General features: G+C 40.8%; 1 protein-coding gene across 6 annotated transcripts in view; it reads right to left on the reverse strand.

The window, feature by feature from the left end:
- The window catches only part of RIPOR3 (RIPOR family member 3), a 148,468-nt gene that overhangs the window by 16,765 nt on the left and 112,194 nt on the right, over nt 1-19,509 (reverse strand). For all 6 annotated transcript variants that reach the window (XR_014174888.1, XM_081947038.1, XM_081947041.1 and 3 more), the window contains 5 exons: nt 11,149-11,278; nt 8,371-8,982; nt 7,244-7,383; nt 4,848-4,977; nt 829-964 (listed from right to left, as the gene is read on the reverse strand). Coding sequence is in view for 5 of the 6 variants with exons in the window: in XM_081947038.1 (XP_081803164.1) it covers nt 829-964; nt 4,848-4,977; nt 7,244-7,383; nt 8,371-8,982; nt 11,149-11,278 (1,148 nt within the window). In the remaining variant the exon portion in view is untranslated. The remainder of the gene's footprint in view (nt 1-828; nt 965-4,847; nt 4,978-7,243; nt 7,384-8,370; nt 8,983-11,148; nt 11,279-19,509) is intronic.

Genomic DNA, 19,509 nt, shown 5'->3' on the forward strand with positions numbered 1-19,509 from the left:
TGGCCTTGAATTCTGACTTAGAAGACAGCAGTGATTGATCCAGAGACTTTTTCTGGCAGTGCACAGCTTGGATAAATAAACCAGACTGCATGATGAATAAACCAACCTGCAGGTGGTCCATTTGCAAGCACCATAATAAAATAAATTTGAAAAATGTAATGCATTTAATAAAACATCATGCGAGATTAGTGTTCTTGCTTAAAATCTTATGCCCGCTTAAGTTGTTAAGATGAAAACACTAAGATCTCATGATTGCTGAAATGCTAAACTCTCAGGACCTTTGAAATCTCCCAAGATTTCAACCTTCCAAAGTTATTTTAATTTTTTAAAGTATTCTTTAATTTGGGGGGATGTCTTTTAGGTGTTAGGGGCCAGGGAGAGGAAAATCAGACGAATCATGGCACCTACACAATCATAACCAATAACAGAAATGATGGACCACAAAGCATTTTGATGTTGTTGTTGGTGGTGGTGGTGGTGTTTTGCAGTTGTGTGAGAAGCACCAAGGCTCTTCCAGGTTGAAAGGATTAGCCGGTGACATCACAGTTGGCCAGGGGACACCCAGTTGGGGTCTCCTTTCATGTCTCTGGCAGGAGCTGGAGTGAAGGACGAGAGCTGAGCAGCTCTCAGATCTCAAATGAGGGCTTGCTAAACTCCCACCCTATGTCCCAACCACTGGAGCCACTCTCTTCTTTATCTTGATGATGATCTAATGAAACACATTAGGGAAACAGTTGGGAAGCAGTGAGGATGAAGATTCTAGAGAAAAGTTCAGACATCATTTATAGTCTGTTTCAACTATCAAGCCGTGAGATGCTTGTGACTTACTCTCTTCAACTGAAGTAATTTTCCGTGGCACAGGAGTAGCCAGAGCAGAAATTATTTCTAAGACATGCTTCTGTTGTGACACTTCCTTCAAAAGGTTCTCCTGGAGAATTGGAGCTAAGTTTGGCTTCAGGAGTTTCTGGAAACAAAAGGAAAAAGACAGGTATATATATAATCAGTAATTTTGACTAAGCACAAAATCAGCTGAACTGGCTGCAAAGATTCTTCAAGGCCATCAGGAATAAAATCTGCCTACCATTATTGACCCTGGATTAAAATTAAAATCACTTTCTTCTCCTTGAAGTTGTTATGCTGTGAGGCCAAAGAAAAATGTTCAGAGGTAAATTTACCATTATGCACCTCTACCAGCAATAAATGTCTTTTTTGGAGGTTAGGTAGCCAAAATATATGCAATATTTCAACTGTAATCATACCACATCTTTGTAGAAAGATATGAAGATATTTACCACGATAGATAGCAGCACTTAGCTGACCTTGTCTAATCTTGAAAAAAAACTAATCAAGATGACAATTAGCATTAGTATGAGAAATAACCAGGAAATCTGAGGAAAGTAATTAGGTTGGGAAAATCAAGAAAGTACCTGAAAAATGGCCACTATACAATCACCCAGAATGAAACTCTTCTTAAAGGAGATTTTCCTGCTTATCCTCTACCAACTTAGATCCATGAGACAGTGACGGAGTTCTGATTTTATATTCCAATCGATATCACTTTACACTTGCTTTTAGTGGAAAACATATGCCAATTTAGCAGTCATTTAATCAGTCCAGAGTAATACAGGCCCTTTCAAGTAATGTTATACATTTTTCCTACCAATTTCAATTGAGATTCCCCCACCCTCCCTCCATGACAGAATAGATTTTAATTGAAATGTTCTTAGGAGAATGGAATATTCTTGTAAATATATAGTTTCAAGAGAGCCAAGGGAAGTGAGTAAATGTTCTACTCTCTGCAAAATTCCACAATTTCGAAGAGAAATTCAAAAGGATTTCTCATAAAGTAAAAAAAAAAAGCAGAAGATTCTTATGATACCCTTTGAGGGCTTACAAGGTGGATTTTGGCACAGCATTAGTTTAGACAAATCCTTTCAGAATTCCTTTTTGTTTGCACAACCATCGTTCTAATCACTTTTGATCATCCGTTTCTACAGCAAATTGACGTTTATAGTGAACTCCAGATGCTTTATGAACACGAGAAGAGGCGTTCCTTCCTTTACAAATCTTTGGAGGATTCAACTCTTTATAAATCCTTGAGAGATCCCATGGTTTATATTGAAAGAACTTCACATTTATTCCTGCTCTTTGACTGTTGCATTTGCTTAGGAGCCTTTGACTCCTATAATTGAAAATATGCTGACGGCAACAGGCTTTTAGCCAGAGGATCTGTTTGTGAATCAGCATGAATAGGACCTCCAGGCGTCAAAGCATCATGGCTCTTCCAGAAATTGGTCTTTCTCCTCCGGGGATTGTGGCGATCCTGTGGATAACTAGCATGCAGACTCAGCATTCTGGACACCCACTGGCTGGGCAAGAGTTGTATATTGTTGTTACAGCACAAGCAAAGCAGTAACTCACTAGCACAACCTTAGACACAGAATTGGTTATCATCAATTATACCCCTAAAATATATATAATGTTTCCCTGAAAATATGACCTACCCCAAAAGTAAGTCTTAGTTTGATTTTTACATTTGTGCCCAATATAAACCCTTCCCCCTAAAATAAGCCCCATTTAAGATCCCACCCACTGCAGGTTTTACCCATGCTGTCAGGCCTGCAGGCATATTCCTTTTAGGATCTTTGGCCTGCCACACTCTCTCTTATTTCACTATGCTGTTTCATTAGTGGGGAATTGGGAGGGGGAAATAATAAGGAGTAGAATGTTGTTGTCTAAATAAAACATTCCTTTCTAGAAGCCCAAGGCCATTCTTTGTCTCCGCATCTCTGCACCTGACCGGAACTAGATGGGTGGAAATGCCAGCATGGCAGTGGAAGATTGGACCATGTGATGGACTTGTGAGTGTGGGGCAAGATCTTGAACTTTCAACTGGGTGGGGGAAACCAGGAAGCTTTCAGATTTGGGTTTTCCACAGATGTACCAACATGTCTCTCTTATTAAATTGGAACTTTGTGGAAAGCTCTGCTTTGGACTCTGATTTAATTCTGGATGATATTTGCTGACACATGCACTGCAGGGTGCATGGGTAAAAATTAAGCTAGGGTGGGGATGGAGGGGGAGGGTGGAGCTGCCCTACTACTTACCTACGGACAGTTGCAGCCAGGCCTCGCACACCTCGACACCTGCCTTGCCAGCCCATTTCTTCTGCACCCACCCAGCAAGGCTTTCCTGAAGGCATCTGCAGCCAATAACACAACTCTGGATCAATCCAGAGCTCTGTTATTGGCTGCAGAGGCCTTCAAGAAAGCCTTGCCGGCCGCAGAAGAAGTTCCTGAAGGCCTCTGACAGCGAAAAGGAGGCCAGCATGATGCATATAAGTGAGTTGAGTCAGTGGATGACATCCCCCCCACTCCCCCCAAAATAAGACCTGGTGCCTTTTTTGGTGGCAAAAAAAATAAGACTGGGTCTTATTTTCGGGAAAACACAGGTAGCAATAGTGTAGCAACAACACTTAGACTTATATACTGCCCCATAGTGCTTTACAGCATTCTCTGAGCAGTTTACAAGGTTAGCATATGCACTGGAACAAGGTCCTTCACAACAAGCACTTCCCTCCTGCCTTCACCCTAAGCCCCGCACCAGGAGGCCAAAGCAGACCCCAAGTCAGAATTTCTCTTCCTCTCGGAACCCGCACAAAAAGACCCCGAAGGGGGAGACTCTCTGCAGCAACACAAGCGCTCATTGCACATATCCAGCCCAGGGGGCGTAGTTTGAGGACCCCTGATTTAGTGCAATATTTAAAAATGCAAATAATTATTCTGCGGACCACCAGTTGGTGACCGCTGATTTAGAAGGATAAAAATGGTAACTCCCCCACCCCCATACAAGTCCCTCCATGTTCATGAGGATGATCATTGCATATACAATATAATACAATAGCAGAGTTGGAAGGGACCTTGGAGGTCTTCTAGTCCAACCCCCTGCCCAGGCAGGAAACCCTATACCCTTTCAGACAAATGGCTATCCAACATCTTCTTAAAGATTTCTTAAAGACTTAAAGATATGTCGAGGCTTAATCCCAGATTGTCACAGATCCACATAATCTGTATCCTGCAGAGCCCTCTGTAACGGCAGGCCACCATTTTCTCAACAACCTTCCCCCAAAAAGAAAGTAGAAGATGGGACATTAATTATCTGTCCAGATCTGGCTCCCTGAAGTGGCTTTCAAGGCTCCTAAAAATGTCCTTTCCTCAAAAAAACAAAACAACCACTGATTATATGCCTGAATCCAGCTCCTAGTCTTCTCCCTGGACTTTTCATTTACCTGGCCAGGAAGAGGTCCAAGCAGAAGAGCTAAAATCAGAGCTCTTCCTTGAGACCCTTAGGCTTAAAAACAAGGCAACCTCTCTTCCACCACCACCCTCTTCAAGGTATCACTTCTGTCACCTAAAGAAATTCTCTATCTCCCTTCAGGTCAGAGTAGACTCTGACAACTTTATCAGCAAAACAAGCCATGAAATGCTCAGTTAGTGAACATGTGGTGTATATACATATATTGGAAGCAACACATGTATACATTAAATGTGCAGGAATGTTATGACTTCACATCCTGCTTGGGCTTTTCCCAGAGGCGACTGTTTGGTTATTGCATGGGAAATAAATATTACACTGGCCAACTCTTTGATCTAATACCACAAAATATTTTTGTCACATTCATACATGTTTACATTTGGCAATGAGTTCTGAATGGTTCAACAGCTTGCAGGCCATAAAATCTCCCCAGCACAGATTATAAAGTTACCGTAATATAATATGCCTCCCGCTCTGCGGGACTAAAAACAGCATAAGGTTCTAGCTGGCTGGGTGAAAACTGTATTCCTCACCTGCAGAAGGACCCGGCAGAGTTGCAAGTGGATTTCCAGCAGTCTGTCCAGGTCATCACTTCCTGTGGTCAACTCCTTTTCCATGTGGGCATCAGAGCACAGAGAAGAAAGAGTGGCATCATTGTAGATGCTGGTTCCAAGCAGAAGAGGAGAGAAGAACATGTAATAAATCATAAATGCCAATCAGGAGAGGAGGGAGCTAAGCTTCCATCCCATCCCATGGATCTGCAACCCAACAAGACAGACACAGACTTCAGAGGATAATCAGAACTGCAAAAAAACCCAACAACAATTAATACCAACCTGCCTTCTATTGAGGACTTGTACACTGCGGAGTCAAAAAGAGGCCTGTGAAAGTATTTACAGACCCCTCGCATCCTGGACATATATTGTCCAGGATACCTACCTACCCTCAAAACGATGCTACAGAGCACTGCACACCAAGACTGGACACAAGAACAGTTTTTTTCCCAAACGCCATCATTCTGCTAAACAAATAATTCCCTCACCACTGTCAAAGTTTTCACTAAGGCTGCATTGCTATTACTATTAGTCTTCTCATCGTTCCTATCACCCATCTCCTCCCACTTATGACTGCATGACTGTAACTTTGTTGCTTGTATCCTTATGATTTGTATTGATATTGATTCTTTCCTGATTGCTTATTTGTACCCTAGGACTATCATTAAGTGCTGTACCTTATGATTCTTGACTAGTGTATCTTGTCTTTTTATGTACACTAAAAGCATATATATCAAAGACAAATTCCTTGTGTGTCCAATCATGCTTGGCCAATAAAGAATTCTATTCTATTCTATTCTTTACACTAGAGGAGTCCTCAACTTACGATCACAATTGAGCCCAAAAATTTATGTTGCTAAATCAGATCGTTGTTAAGTGAATTTTGCCCCATTTTACAAACTTTCTTGCCACAGTTGTTAAATGCATCACTGCAGCTGTCAAGTTAGTCACAGGGTTGTAAAGTGAATCTGGCTTACTCACTGACTTTGCTTGTCAGAAGATCGCAAAAAGGGGATCACACGACCCCAGGACACTGCGACTGTTATAAATATGAGCCAGTGGCCAAATGTCTGAATTTTAATCCTGCGACCATGGGGATACTGCAACAGTCGTAAGTGTGAAAAATGGTCACAAGTCACTTTTTTCTAGTACCATTGTAACTCCGAATGGTCACTAAACTAGCTGTTATAAGTCAAGGACTATCGGTATTCCCTTTATATTGTGATAAAAATCAGAGTAAAAGGTTCTGGGACATAAAAATTAAAAAAACATAGCAATGTTGGAGAAAAGAATAGAACAACAGAAAGGTAAAGGTTCCCCTCACACATATGTGCTAGTTGTTCCTGACTCTAGGGGGTGGTGCTCATCTCCGTTTCACAGCCGAAGAGCCAGCACTGTCTAAAGACGTCTCCGTGGTCATGTGGCCGGCATGACTAAATGCCGAAGGCGCATGGAATGCTGTTACCTTCCCATCAAAGGTGGTTCCTATTTTTCTACTTGCATTTTTACATGCTTTCGAACTGCTAGGTTGGCAGAAGCTGGGACAAATAATGGGAGCTCACTCCATTACACGGCACTAGGGATTCGAACCGCCAAACTGACAGCCTTTCGATTGACAAGCTCAGTGTCTTAGCCACTGAACCACCGCATCATCAGAAGAGCTCAGTTAATTCAAAAGTGCTTTTACTGGGCAGGGAGGTTGATCTCACTCTTGGCTAGTCTTGAGAACTTCAGTCCCAACCCAACCCAAGAACATCAAGTCAGAGATGGTTGCTATAATTGCTACCGTAGCCAACCAGATGCCTCTAATAAGTTTGTAAGTGCAGCATGAGGCCAATTGCCCTCCCAGCAGCTGATATTTGGTAGCACAAGGTCTCTGAACATTCAACTATGTTCAGGGATTAATGGATACTGAAACCCTTCATGAAGTTGGCCAACCCCATTTTAAATCCTTGACATGTGATACGTCTTCTATGCCACTAAAACAGTCAGACTGACTTATTTATAAAACTCTTACAACAGGAGCAAGAAACCTTCAGCTCACAAGCCTATTCTGGCCTGTCAGGACAAATATTTAACTCAAGAAATCTTGAATGAAAACTCCTTTGGCCTGGACCAAATGTTTTCCTTCCTCCACCCCAACAGAGACCAGTCAGCTTAAACTGTCCTATTGCATGTTTCCCCATGGAGTGCTTGCTCCAGTTAGGTAAAAATGACATGCTTTAGTAAACTGAGCATATGTTGTCAATTATCACTCTCTCCGCTCCCCCTGGCTTTCTATTTTCAAGCCTCAGTTTATAGTCAGTGTAGGGCTAGAAAAATGTTATGATAAAGTGTTATTATGGCAGTTAATAACCTTGTATTGAAGCATCTACCTGGTGCTGCAGGTCCTTAAACTGCCAAAGGATGAGAGGTCATCAGCACTGCAGTCGGCGTTGAGGAAGTCAAAGCTTTCCAACACAGTCTCTACCATCAAACTCTCCATAGAAGAATGTTTTGGATGATACTTTTTGGGCTGTTGGTGACACAAAGCAAGCTATATTTCTATGCACACAGGAACATATTCTATCCAGAGAATGACAGGGTTCTCAAAAGCATCCCTAACAAAATATAGGGAGGTCCTTCTTCTAATCACAGATTTGTTTTCTTAAAAATATGGCTACAAACACCACATGTATACACTATAATGCATACACAGCAGGAGTGTCAAAGTCAATTTCATTGAGGGCACATCAGGGTTGTGTTTGACCTTGGGGTGGGGGGTGGCCAGCTCGAAATAACTTATGTTGGGGTGCCTGTGGTGGCCCAAGTGGTCTGTCAGTGAAAATGGGCTACGATGGCTTCCTGAAACCCTTTGCCAGCGAAAATGAAGCCTGGGAGGGCCGCACACATCATCCTGCAACCCTCTGCCAGAGAAAACTGAGCTCGAGGGCCTTCACTGTTTCCAGGTCAGCCCCGTGGGCCAGATCTAAGCATCCCATGGTTTGGATTTGGTTCACGGGCCTCGAGTTTGACACCCCTGATATAAAGATTCTCAGAGATATTGCAATTTAACATTTCTCGGTACAACTGAGGCAGGATGAAAATTATGACTATTCCTAGATATCTTGGGCAACAAAGTTCTTCATAGGAGAACTACAAGTACATCATTTGATTGACAAGCAATAGTTCAAAAACACATTAAAAACAAATATTTAATAACAGAAAAGCTGTCAATAAAGAAGTCATTAAAGACGTCAGTTGCAAAATAAAGCCTTGAATGCAGCCACCAGAGCTCTTCTCAAAGTGTTGAAATAATTATATTGAATGTTAATTACATTCACTTGTCAATTAAATCTATTTTAATTTTTTACCTGTTTTGTACCCATGTACATAAGTAGAACAATATACGCATATATTAGGTTTTCCTAATCTAGTGGGTTCCAAGTATTTGGTGGACTTCAGAGCCTACAATCTACTAGACAGCCTTTTCAAAATCCAAATAGTTGGAAGATTTCAATACCTTTAATTTGTCCTGGATACAGAAGACCTGGTATTCCAATTCCTCCAGAGGGATAGGACTTGGACCCTGTGACTTCAGCAAATTTAATACTTCCTGTAAGATCTTCTGAATTGACTTGGTCTTTCCAGTAGGTTTGGCATCATCATCATTATCATTCCAGTCTCTTTGTTCAACAGAGAGAATCTTTCTTTGTTGCTCTGAGGGGTAATGCCAGTCCCGAGTGATGGACTTGCCATCATCTTTGTCTTGTTCCAGCAGACATGATGGAATATTTAAAGAGTTTTCAGCATAGGGTGTCTCTTGTAGGATATCTAAAGTTCTGTGGCCAGGAGGCTGGCATATTGAAATATCTCGTTCCTCTCCTTCTGCACAATTATTCTGCAGAATAGCCAATGGCAACTTCCTTTGATTTGATGGTGGAGTCATGTTTCTGCTTTCTGTCGCTTTCTGATCTTCAGAACTAAATGAACTTCCTTCAGTTGTCTCTGTAAGGCTGTGACTTACACTCCTCAGACGCATGTTAAAATCACAGTCATCCAAGTAGCGCAGGATGCAGGAATCTTGGGTCTCTTCCCTGATATTGGCATGTTTCTTTCCTTGTTGCAAAACCGACTGTGGGAAACAGGTGGACAATGCAATTCTCTTTGAACATTGTACTGACCTTCATATACTTTTGGCTCAGCTCTTAAGTTAACATGTCTCAGAAGGTGGCAGCACATGGCAACGTTTGTAATGAGTTCAGAAGCTGAATAAGTTTGGACATGGTTAGTTCTTGGGTAGAAAACTTCAGATAACACTGAGGCTGCAGACTAAACAACCACAAAATATCCAGAATTTTTATATATTATATATTATAAATTACTTTATAATGCTAATGAAAACTGGGAAGGAATCAACATCTCAAAGATATTAATGTTACATTCTTTCAGTTGTAAGCTTTGGGATTTTTCCCCACTATTTATATAAGTTAGCCATGTGTCATTCTCAGGTATGCCTTCTCTTTCTCTCATTGTCTTTTCTCTAAGCTATTATGAATAACAAACTACCATGGTTCATTAATTAACTCTAATCAAGTTTGATTTCTCAAGACCTAAAATGAACACCTAACATTAAAAATGTCATCACAAAAGCACAACAAAGAATGTTCTTTCTGCGCCAACTCAGAAAGCTCAAACTGCCCAAGGAGCTGCTGATACAGTTCTACAGAGGAATTATTGAGTCTGTCATCTGCACCTCCATAACTGTCTGGTTTGGTTCTGCAACCCAACATGACAGGCACAGACTTCAGAGGATAATTAGAACTGCAGAAAAAACAATTACTACCAACCTGCCCTCCATTGAGGACCTATATATTGCAGCTATGAAAATATTTACAGACCCCTCGCATCCTGGACATAAATTGTTTCAACTCCTACTTTCAAAACAATGCTATAGAGCACTGCACACCAGACAACTAGACACAAGAACAGTTTTTTCCCGAACACCAGCACTCTGCTAAACAAATAATTCCCTCACCACTATCAAACTATTTACTATATCTGCATTACTACCACTATTAATCTTCTCATTGTTCCTATCACCCATCTCCTCCCACTTATGACTGTATGACTGTAACATTGTTGCTTGTATGGATCCTTGTATCCAATTTATATTGATTGTTTCCTAGTATGATTTGATTGCTTATTTGTACCCTATGACTGTCATTAAGTGTTGTACATTATGATTCTTGACGAATGTATCTTTTCTTTTTATGTACACTGGGAGCATATGCACCAAAGACAAATTCCTTGTGTGTCCAATCACACTTGGCCCATAAAGAATTCTATTCTATTTTAGCCTAGCAAAGGGGGGAAATTTCTCTTGTAACACTCAATGGCTCCCTAGAATGCTTTTTTTCAGATTTCACATCTTAGGACAACCTTCTTGAGGTGATTGGTTGAATTCAAAAAAAATTCAAACAGCAATCAGATGTCAATCTCATAATCTCATAATCCCAATTACTAAGGGATGCCAATACAAAGGAACAACAATGCTCTTAATACTCATATTACAGTACAATTGTTTTTACAGATATTATTTTCATGTGCTGCAAATTATATACCACTAACACGTCTAGGGACCATGGATAGTTTTACAGAACATAATTTTAACTGGTCTCTTTTGAAATACCCCCAAGCTGGGAGCCAATCATTAAAGCTAAAGTGGACTAATTCTGTTACTGTTGCTCCAAGCTTCTGATCATTTGATGCCTTTTTTCTCAATCTCTTTCCAATAGAACAAACAAGAATATAGTCCCTATTCTTCACTTCCCCAACCTTTCTCCAAATCTTTCCACTCCATCAACCAAAATTACTTCCTTGTGAAACAAGCCCCAACAGAATTACTTATCTTCACCATCACTATCAAAATTACTATCATCATCATGAGAAACTTTCCTTTTCTACAGGGAAATTGTTTATTAACGATACAGAAAGAATGCTATTTTTCTTAACAAGAATTACAAGAATGTTTGACACAGAAAATCCCTCAACCTGAGGGAAATTCTACCCATCCCAAAGCCTGCCAAAAGTGGATCTTCCTGTTAACAGATCAGCTGTTTAATATTCCCCCTGTTACTTAGATTTCCTTTATTATAACATTCCGATCCAGCAATGAAGAACTATCAGGAACTGGCAGGATACTTTCAACGGCCTTAATTTCACAAGAGACCATAGAAGAGGCTATAGCTTACGGTATGTCTTTTAGAAGAGAAACAGATCCTACTTCATGTATACTTACAAGGTAATATTTTTCTCGGAAGCTGGGAGTGTTTGGAGGAGTCCAGCTGTATATGGAGTTTTTTCTACTTCCCACAGAAAACTTGGTGGTGGACCCAGGGGAGAAAATTAAGTTCTCGGAATCAAAAGGACTGTGGATTGAAAGAAACAAATAAAACCTAGTAAGTATTAGAAAGCCAGCACAGGCTTATCTGTATGCCAAAGCACAGAGGAAGTCCCGTCTATTTCTGCCAATTGGCTTTCTCAAATTCCCCATACGGACATACAATTCCAGTCTTGCAAGACGTGCCAAGAATGTGCTTCAAATGCTTTTCTAGGAACCCTTCTTCAGGGGGTGCATTTTTTTACCACTGGAAAGATGCAAATATCCTACGCCCGTGATGGCGAACTTATGGCATTCATGCCAGAGGGGGCACGCACAACCCATGGCATCACCAGCTGCTGTTCTGGTTTCTGGTGTCCGCATCTGGTCTTCGGGTCTTGGCGTGTGAAGACAGCTGGATGGCATGGCATGCATGTGCGTGCTGGAAATCACAAGACCAGGTGGCTGGCACACACATGTACACTGGCCAGCTGGTCTTTGAGTTTCTGGGGCTCTGGAACATACGAAGACCAGTTGGATGGCATGCATGTGTGTGCTGGAAACCACAAGACCAGGTGGCTGGCGCGCATATGCGCACCAGCCAGCTGGTCGTTGAGTTTCTGGGGTTACAGTGCACGGCGCATGCACAAACATGCACACTCATATTCCAGTTTGGGCACTTAGTGCCGAAAAGGTTCGCTATCACTGTCCTAGCCACACGAGACATCTGATGAAGCTATAACGATGGATTGTGGATAATGAGAATATGCTATGCAGCTTGCTAGAGACGACTCCTAATTGCACCTACCAACATTTTGGGAGTTTCAGGCAAGAATTGCTTTATATATATATCTGAGCTCTTGTAATACAGGATGTGTTCTTTTCATTCTCCCAGCTATTTCTCACGTTATTTGCATCCTTAGTTTTAGTTTTTGCTTTATTTACCTTTATAATAATGCTTGCCATTTTTTTGATTCTAATTTTTTTTTTAAAGGAGTTCTGCTACCGTTGTGTCAATGTATGGACTAACAATTTATTTGGGTTCTGCAGAGTCTTCTAACTCTTTGCAATAAACTCTGGGTCACTGCCAGTTCCAGGTTGCCAAACCACTACCAGTTCAGCCGAACCAGTCCAAACCCATAGGAACCCGCCACTGGAACAGAAGTTGCCTTCAGACGTTGTGGGAGTTTCATCACTGGAAGCTTTCAAGAAGAGACTGGACTGCCATCTGTCAGAAATGGTGCAGGGTTTGCTTGGGCGGGAGGCTGGACTAGATGACCTACAAGGTCCCTTCTAACACTGTTAATCTGTATCTGTATCGACTATATCAGTTGTCTCCTGTTCTATAATTTGTTATATAATTCCTTTTTCTTCAGTGGAGAGAATTACTCAGATCTCTATTCAATATAAATTTCTTATCTGTAGTGATAAAACCCTAGAAAGGCTCTGCCTGAATAACACTTTGGAGGTCCAGCTCTAAAGAATGGTGTTAACCACATGTTTTGGTCATAACAATCTCTCCCAATCTGGTGTCTGTTAGACACAGGGAAATTCAATTCCCCTCTTGGCTGCAATTATGAGAGATGAAGTTCACCCATCTGGGGACCACCATGCTTAAGAAACTTTTTCTTTAAAATTGCTTTTCTTCTGTCTGCAAAGAGTGCAGGAAGAACAACATTTGAGAGATCCTCTGTAGCTCCAGGTTACCCTGGAAAATCAGTATTGGATAGCAACCTTATGGGCACAAAGTAGATAATAGACTGTCAACATTTAGAACTGCAATTTATCCAAAATAATTTTAATTCATTTTAGTGTAATATATGCACTCAGGCTAAATATATTGTGTCTCTTTATGGTTCATGAACCTCTTCGTGAGGTTCAGTTCCTTTAATGGTTTCATTGTATTTCATTCTCCCCCCCCCCATCCCTCTCTCATAATTTCAAAAACCATATTTGTCTGTCTGTCTGCCAGACTGTGTTTCAGCATAACTCTGAAATACCTCAAGCAATTTCAGCCAAACACGGTGCACAGATGACTTACTCTCTGGAAAAAAATACTGTGGGTAAGACCCCTCAGGGTGTGTGTTCTGTTAAGATACAGCCTGTTATGCCTTAAAATGGATTCTACTGTACTGCCATAAAATGTCTTCTACTGTACAGCACAGTGGAATTACCACGGTAATGGATTCACAGTACTCCACAAGGGGGCTCCCTCTGGTAAGAGGAAAAATCCAATATTAGAAATTGCATTTCGTCTGGACATTTTCACCCTATAAATAAATACTCAGGCAATGCCAGGTTATTGGCTAATTGGCTATAAAGAGCCTTTATAAATATTTCCCATTCTATGCTTTTGTATGATAGTATTTTCCTACCATTAAGCACACAGATGAACTGGATGCTTGTTCTGAAATTAAAATCCTTTGTATAGATAAGGAGGTGAAAGTCTCTCTCATTGCCCTATCTCTTAAATAAGGGCTGATGGAGTACAGCGAGATCTACAAGACCAAAGATCTTTTTCTCCTTTAGATCCAAGTATGACAAAAAAAAAAAAACCTCTTAATTAATCAGTCATCTAAATTCACAGATTTGGCAGTAGCTGGACTTGGTTCTCATCCATTACCTTCTTAGATGTCCCAGCAGGAAGAAGTCAGGAGAGCCTCAGAGTTACAACTGTATCAGAAAGGGTTGACTGTGGCTACCTGTATATTGCCTCATTTCAAACATCTGGAAATATTGCTATTCTCATGCTTGTTTGATGTAGTGTTTAAGGCATCAGGCTAGAAACTAGGATATTATGAGTTCTAGTTCTGCATTAGGCATGAAGTTAGCTGGATGACCTTGGGTCGATAATTTTCTCTCAGCCCTAAAAAAGAGACAATGGGAAAATCTTGCCAAAAAACCCTGTAAGAACTAGTCCAGGCAATACTAATGTATAGGCGCGCACGCACGCGCGCACACACACACACACACACACACATCATGTCACTGTTGTGAAAAAGTGGGGAGGGAAAGGAAAGGAAGTACTGTAATGTTGGGTCTAAAAATTCTTTGTCCCTGAATTCCTTGACTTTCTGCAAGGTGACTAAAACTACCATGTAATCTTTCGGACCTTAGTGATGTCATTTAGCTGACCTTTTTTTTGGGGGGGGGGGATATTATCTTACTAACCCAGCTTTGGTAATGCACATGCTTTTTTTCCCTCTACATTGCATTAAATTTTATTGCATTTTGTGTCTGTAAGCTATCTGGAATCTTAGGAAAGGAAATGAAATACCGTATTTTCCGGAGTATAAGATGCACCTTTTTCCCTCAAAAAAGAGGGTGAAAATCTGGGTGCATCTTATACACTGAATACAGCACCTTTGGCCTCCAAAAACCCTGCCCTCTTTGCAAAAATGGCCTAAGGGGCTTTAGGAGGCTTCCAGAGTGCTCCTGGGGAAGGCAAAAATGAGTGAAAAATGGGCCTTTTTTTGCTCGTCTCCCCCCCCCCAGCCCCCAGAGCACTCTACAGGCCTCCTAAAGGCTATGCATGCCCTTTTTGAGATGAAAAACAGGCCCATTTTCACAAAAAAATGGGCCATTTTGGGGAGGTCTGCAGAGTGCAAAAACCTGGTGCCTCTTATACTCTGAAAAAAACGGTAAATACTTCCTACATGTAACCAATTTACTGCAAGAGGGAAGTTCCCATTTGTGTGTGTGTGGTCAAGTTGCAGGAATTTGACTGCAAGAGCCTTCTTCAGTTTCTCTGTTTAGCACCTTAAAGGAAACCCTCTGTCCAAGTTCCTCTGAAAGCTGAAACTAAATAGTTTGTAAATTCTAATGTAAAGGCAATACCATTACCAATGGATGAGGGTAACACAGGACTCAAGACATCAGAAGAAAAGGGGAGAAAATGTGTGTGTAAAAGGGAAGAAAGGAGCATAGGTAGGAGTGGGCCACAGTCTTGTCTAAAGCACAATCTTTGCCATTCAGAAGGTCAGTTGCTGCTGCTGTTTGCTTCAACAAATTTTCACTCCATGATTGGCATCATCCAATAAATATCGGCCTTTGTTACATTTTTATACTACTGTCCTCCAACAGGCTCAGAAGAAGCACACTTGGTTCTGTTCTGTTCTCACATCAAGATAAGGAAGTAAAGCTGAAACACCGTGCCCTACTTCCTCACAATGGCAGCATTTTGAAGTTCAAAATATGGTGGCTGCACTTGCATTTGCAAAGTTCTTTGTTTTAACCATTGTGAGATTATTATTTTCATTGTGGCCACAACATGCTGGACCAATTGCCATAATGCCATAGTGAATTAAATGAATTAAATCAGTAGCAAAATTATGTGTGGTGTGTATCCAGCCTTTCTTTCACATATCAGTGATCCCATATTGTATCAATCAATCTATGGTTGGCTTTAACAAAGATTTATTGGCTAATAACACAAGTAGCCGGGTTCATAGAGCATGCTAAGCAATAAATCGGCCCTTATAAAATACAAAGGCTGATTAATATGCAACATATTAAGTTAGGAGCAAGCAAACAGTTTTATGGCTTGGTGCAGGATAGAATAAAATAACAGAGTTGGAAGGGACCTATGGAGGTCTTCTAGTCCAACCCCCTGCCTAGGCAGGAAGCCCCACACCACTTCAGACAAATGGTTATCCAACATCTTCTTAAAAACGTCCAGTGTTGGAGCATTCACTTCTGGAGGCAAGTTGTTCCACTGATTAATTGTTCTAACTGTCAGGAAATTTCCCCTTAGTCCTAAATTGTTTCTTTTCTTGATTAGTTTCCACCCATTGCTTCTTGTCCTACCCTCAGGTGCTTTGGAGAATAGCTTGACTCCCTTTTCTTTGTGGCAGCCTCTGAGATATTGGATGTAACCTTCTAGTATGCTAAATCATTGCTATTGTCTATTTTAGTCTTAATATGGATGTGTGAATTTATAGGTTCAGATAAAATATCTGTTATAGTTTATGTTACCGTGTTTCCCTGAAAATAAGACAGGATCTTATTTTCTTTTGACCCCTGAAATAAGCACTTGGCCTTATTTTCAGGGAGGTCTTATTCTTTTTGAGGTGCAGGAGGTGGTGAGCGTGGTCACCTCATGTCTGCTGCTGTGTTGCAATATTTTTGGGGAGGGCATATTTTCGGGGGAGGGTTTACTTTGGCACATGCACTCAAAAGCCCGATTGGGCTTATTATCCGGGGAGGTCTTATTTTCGGGGAAACAGGGTATATAGGACTGAAAACACTGTCTCCACATGTTAATTGGCTAAGCTGAGTAGTTTCAGTAGTTGTCGAAGCAAGTTAGCACCAGCATCCGTCTATAAATGGACAGATTCAGACATCCATGCTTATAAATTCAGTGCTAGAAATCTTGTACAGGAAGCCAACTTATTTTTCAACAAGTTATTATTTCCTAATGTAGCTTCTGTACCAAAATTCAATTTTGGAGAGTTATCTGCTCATGTATGCTACATGAGCAGATAACTCTCCAAAATTGAATTTTGGTTTCAACCATTTTAATTTTAAAAAAAACCCTCAAGGGGGTACTTGGAACCATCAGAAATTCCTAATTCTCACTTAAAGTAGAAAATTTGAGACACTACTACAATTAGCCTTCTAGGGCAGGGGTGTCAAATTTGCATCATGTTGTCGTCACATGACGTATCACAACTTTTCCCCCTTTGCTGAAACAGGCATGGGCGTGGCCAGTGTGTGATGGATCCGGCCCGTAGGCCGCGAGTTTGACACCCCTGTTCTAGGGAAATTTGGAGGAAGTAACTCTGACCCAGCCAAATTCTGATAGTGAGAGCTGTTACAACTTCACCAATTCTACCCCCCCCTCCCAACAATTTTGTTACTTTGAGCTAATTTGAACATTGTTTACTGGCTTTGGTTTGTGTTTATGTGAAAATTAGCCTCTGTGATTTATAAACTATAGTTTATGGCTTAAAGAGTTGTGGTGTGACCCCAACTAAGAATGAGTTATTCAACAAATTGTGATTTTTCCAGTGGGATTCTAAATGGTACAGTGAGCAAATGCAGTCATTATAAATGCAGTCATCTGCCAGTGCAACTATATTCAGCTCTCTGTCTGCAAATACTCACACAAGAATATGCAGCAAAGATGAACCACAGCAAAGGCTCTTGTGACAAGAAATCTTATTCATATAAACATTCTTATTATAACTCTGTAAACAGGAGGCTGTACGTACATACAGGTATTCCTCAACTTACAACAATTTCATTTAGTGACTGTTCAAAGTTGCAACCGCACTGAAAAACAAATGAGCTATGACCATGTTTCACAATTACAACCTTTACAGCATCCCCATGGTCACATGACCAAAATTCAGATGCTTGGCATCTGCTTCAGATTTATGATGGTTGCAATGTCCCGGGGACATGTGATCACATTTTGCACCCTTCTGACAAGCAAAGTCAATGGAGAATCCAGATTCACTTAACAACCATGTTGCTAATTTAATAAAGGCAATGATTCACTTAGCAACTGCTGCAAGAAAAGTTGTAAAATGGGGCAAAAGTCACTTAACAAATGTTTCACTTAGTGACATAAATTTTGGGTTCAATTGTAGTTGTAACTCGAGGATTGCCTGTATCTAATCTTTGAAGAGTCCTTGATTCACTTTGAATAAATTAAAAAAACACACATATGCATTACCTGTTTTATAATTATGCTATCTTAACCTAAAAAGATATTTATGAAAAGAGAAGATTGCTTATTACACCAAAAACATTTGCATGAATAAGAACAAGCAAGCAAACTGCCAAGAAAAGTCAACACATTTGGGGATTGTGGTTGTCATTATTGTCGTTATTATTCAAGACCTTTATGCGTCCACTTTGCAAAAGATCAACAGATTGAGCAAAGTCTGAACATGAGAGAAATGGCTTTTAATTTTCCTAGGAGGTATTAGCTCACACAACAAAACTTCAGCAAAAAAGATTTCTCAGGAAAGCTATTTCAGTCTTAAAATGTTTCTTTCCAGAAGACAAAAGATAAAATAAAAATCTTCGTGTTATTTTTTCCACCATAAATCACATGGCAGAAATCCTACTGGTGATCTTATTTATTATAGATTCAATATATCATCCAAATGTATTTTCACATGCATAATTTACCCAATTTGTCAGTTCGGTATTTTGTGGTAACCTTAGAGCAGCCTTTCCCAGTTTGCATTCCCCAGACCTGTTGAGAGTCCTTTCCCCTGTATTCTGGTCATCGTGACCAGGGATTCTGGAGAGGCCATCAATAAATTTGATAGATACTGAACTTAGAATGCTATCTACAATCATGTCCTGATTAGCAACTTAGTGCAACATCTTTTAGATCAAGGATGTCAAATTGGCGGCCTGCGGGCCAGATGCGTCAAATGCAGGCCACACCCACCACAGCTGCGGAAATGGGAAAACATGGTGAAATGTTACATGACGGCAATGTGATGCGGAGAGTTTGACACCTGTTTTCTAGAGTCATCCAATTATCTCTGTGCTAAAACAAGAGTAGCACTTCATTTAGAGTTTCCCACAATTTTATGTAGGCTTCACCATCTACCTATGCTGCAAAGGGGTTGATGGTTAAGCATAGGTTGCAAATGGCTGCAGACGGGCTGACACGCACACCTCCCAAACCCAAACTAAGCATTGTGCAGAGGTGCAGGTCCTGTGTGCTGATAAACCTACTTCCTGTTCTGTGCTTTGGTGCTTGAGCGCCCCCTAGCCAGAACCTTCTCAACTGTATGAATGCAACAGCTATGCAACTTTCTCCAAATGGCAAACATATATGTTCCTTCACAAGCAAAGCCAGAGAGGTCTAATCCAAGCTTGAGGAGGACTGGGGTTGTATTGCTTCACTAATAGATAAAGGTCCCTGTAAAGATGACATAAGCCACTTAATGGAGAATTGATGTCTGCACATCGGTACTTCCAAATATGTACAGTTCCCCAAAACCTGTGTTTCTCAAATCACAAATGCAGGGTGGGGACCGGGGGGTGGGGGGAAGGGGTATCTTAATCTGACCCTGATTCTTTAAGGATGAAAAAGTAAAATTTGGAATTTTGGTGGAAACCAGAGGCTTAATATTCCTAATCAACCTTAAAAAACATTTTTAAAAAATTCAAACATGGCCTGCTTTTTGTCTATGGAGATTCTAGTTATCCAGCTCATGGTTGTCCCAAAGGTGCTTTTTCAAGAGGCAACTGGACTTTCTGATTTTTCTTTGAAGAAGTTTCGCTTCTCATCCAAGAAGCAGCAGCTGCTGC

The sequence above is a fragment of the Natrix helvetica genome (genome assembly GCF_964273705.1).
Source record: "Natrix helvetica genome assembly, chromosome: 3".
NCBI lineage: Eukaryota > Metazoa > Chordata > Lepidosauria > Squamata > Natricidae > Natrix > Natrix helvetica.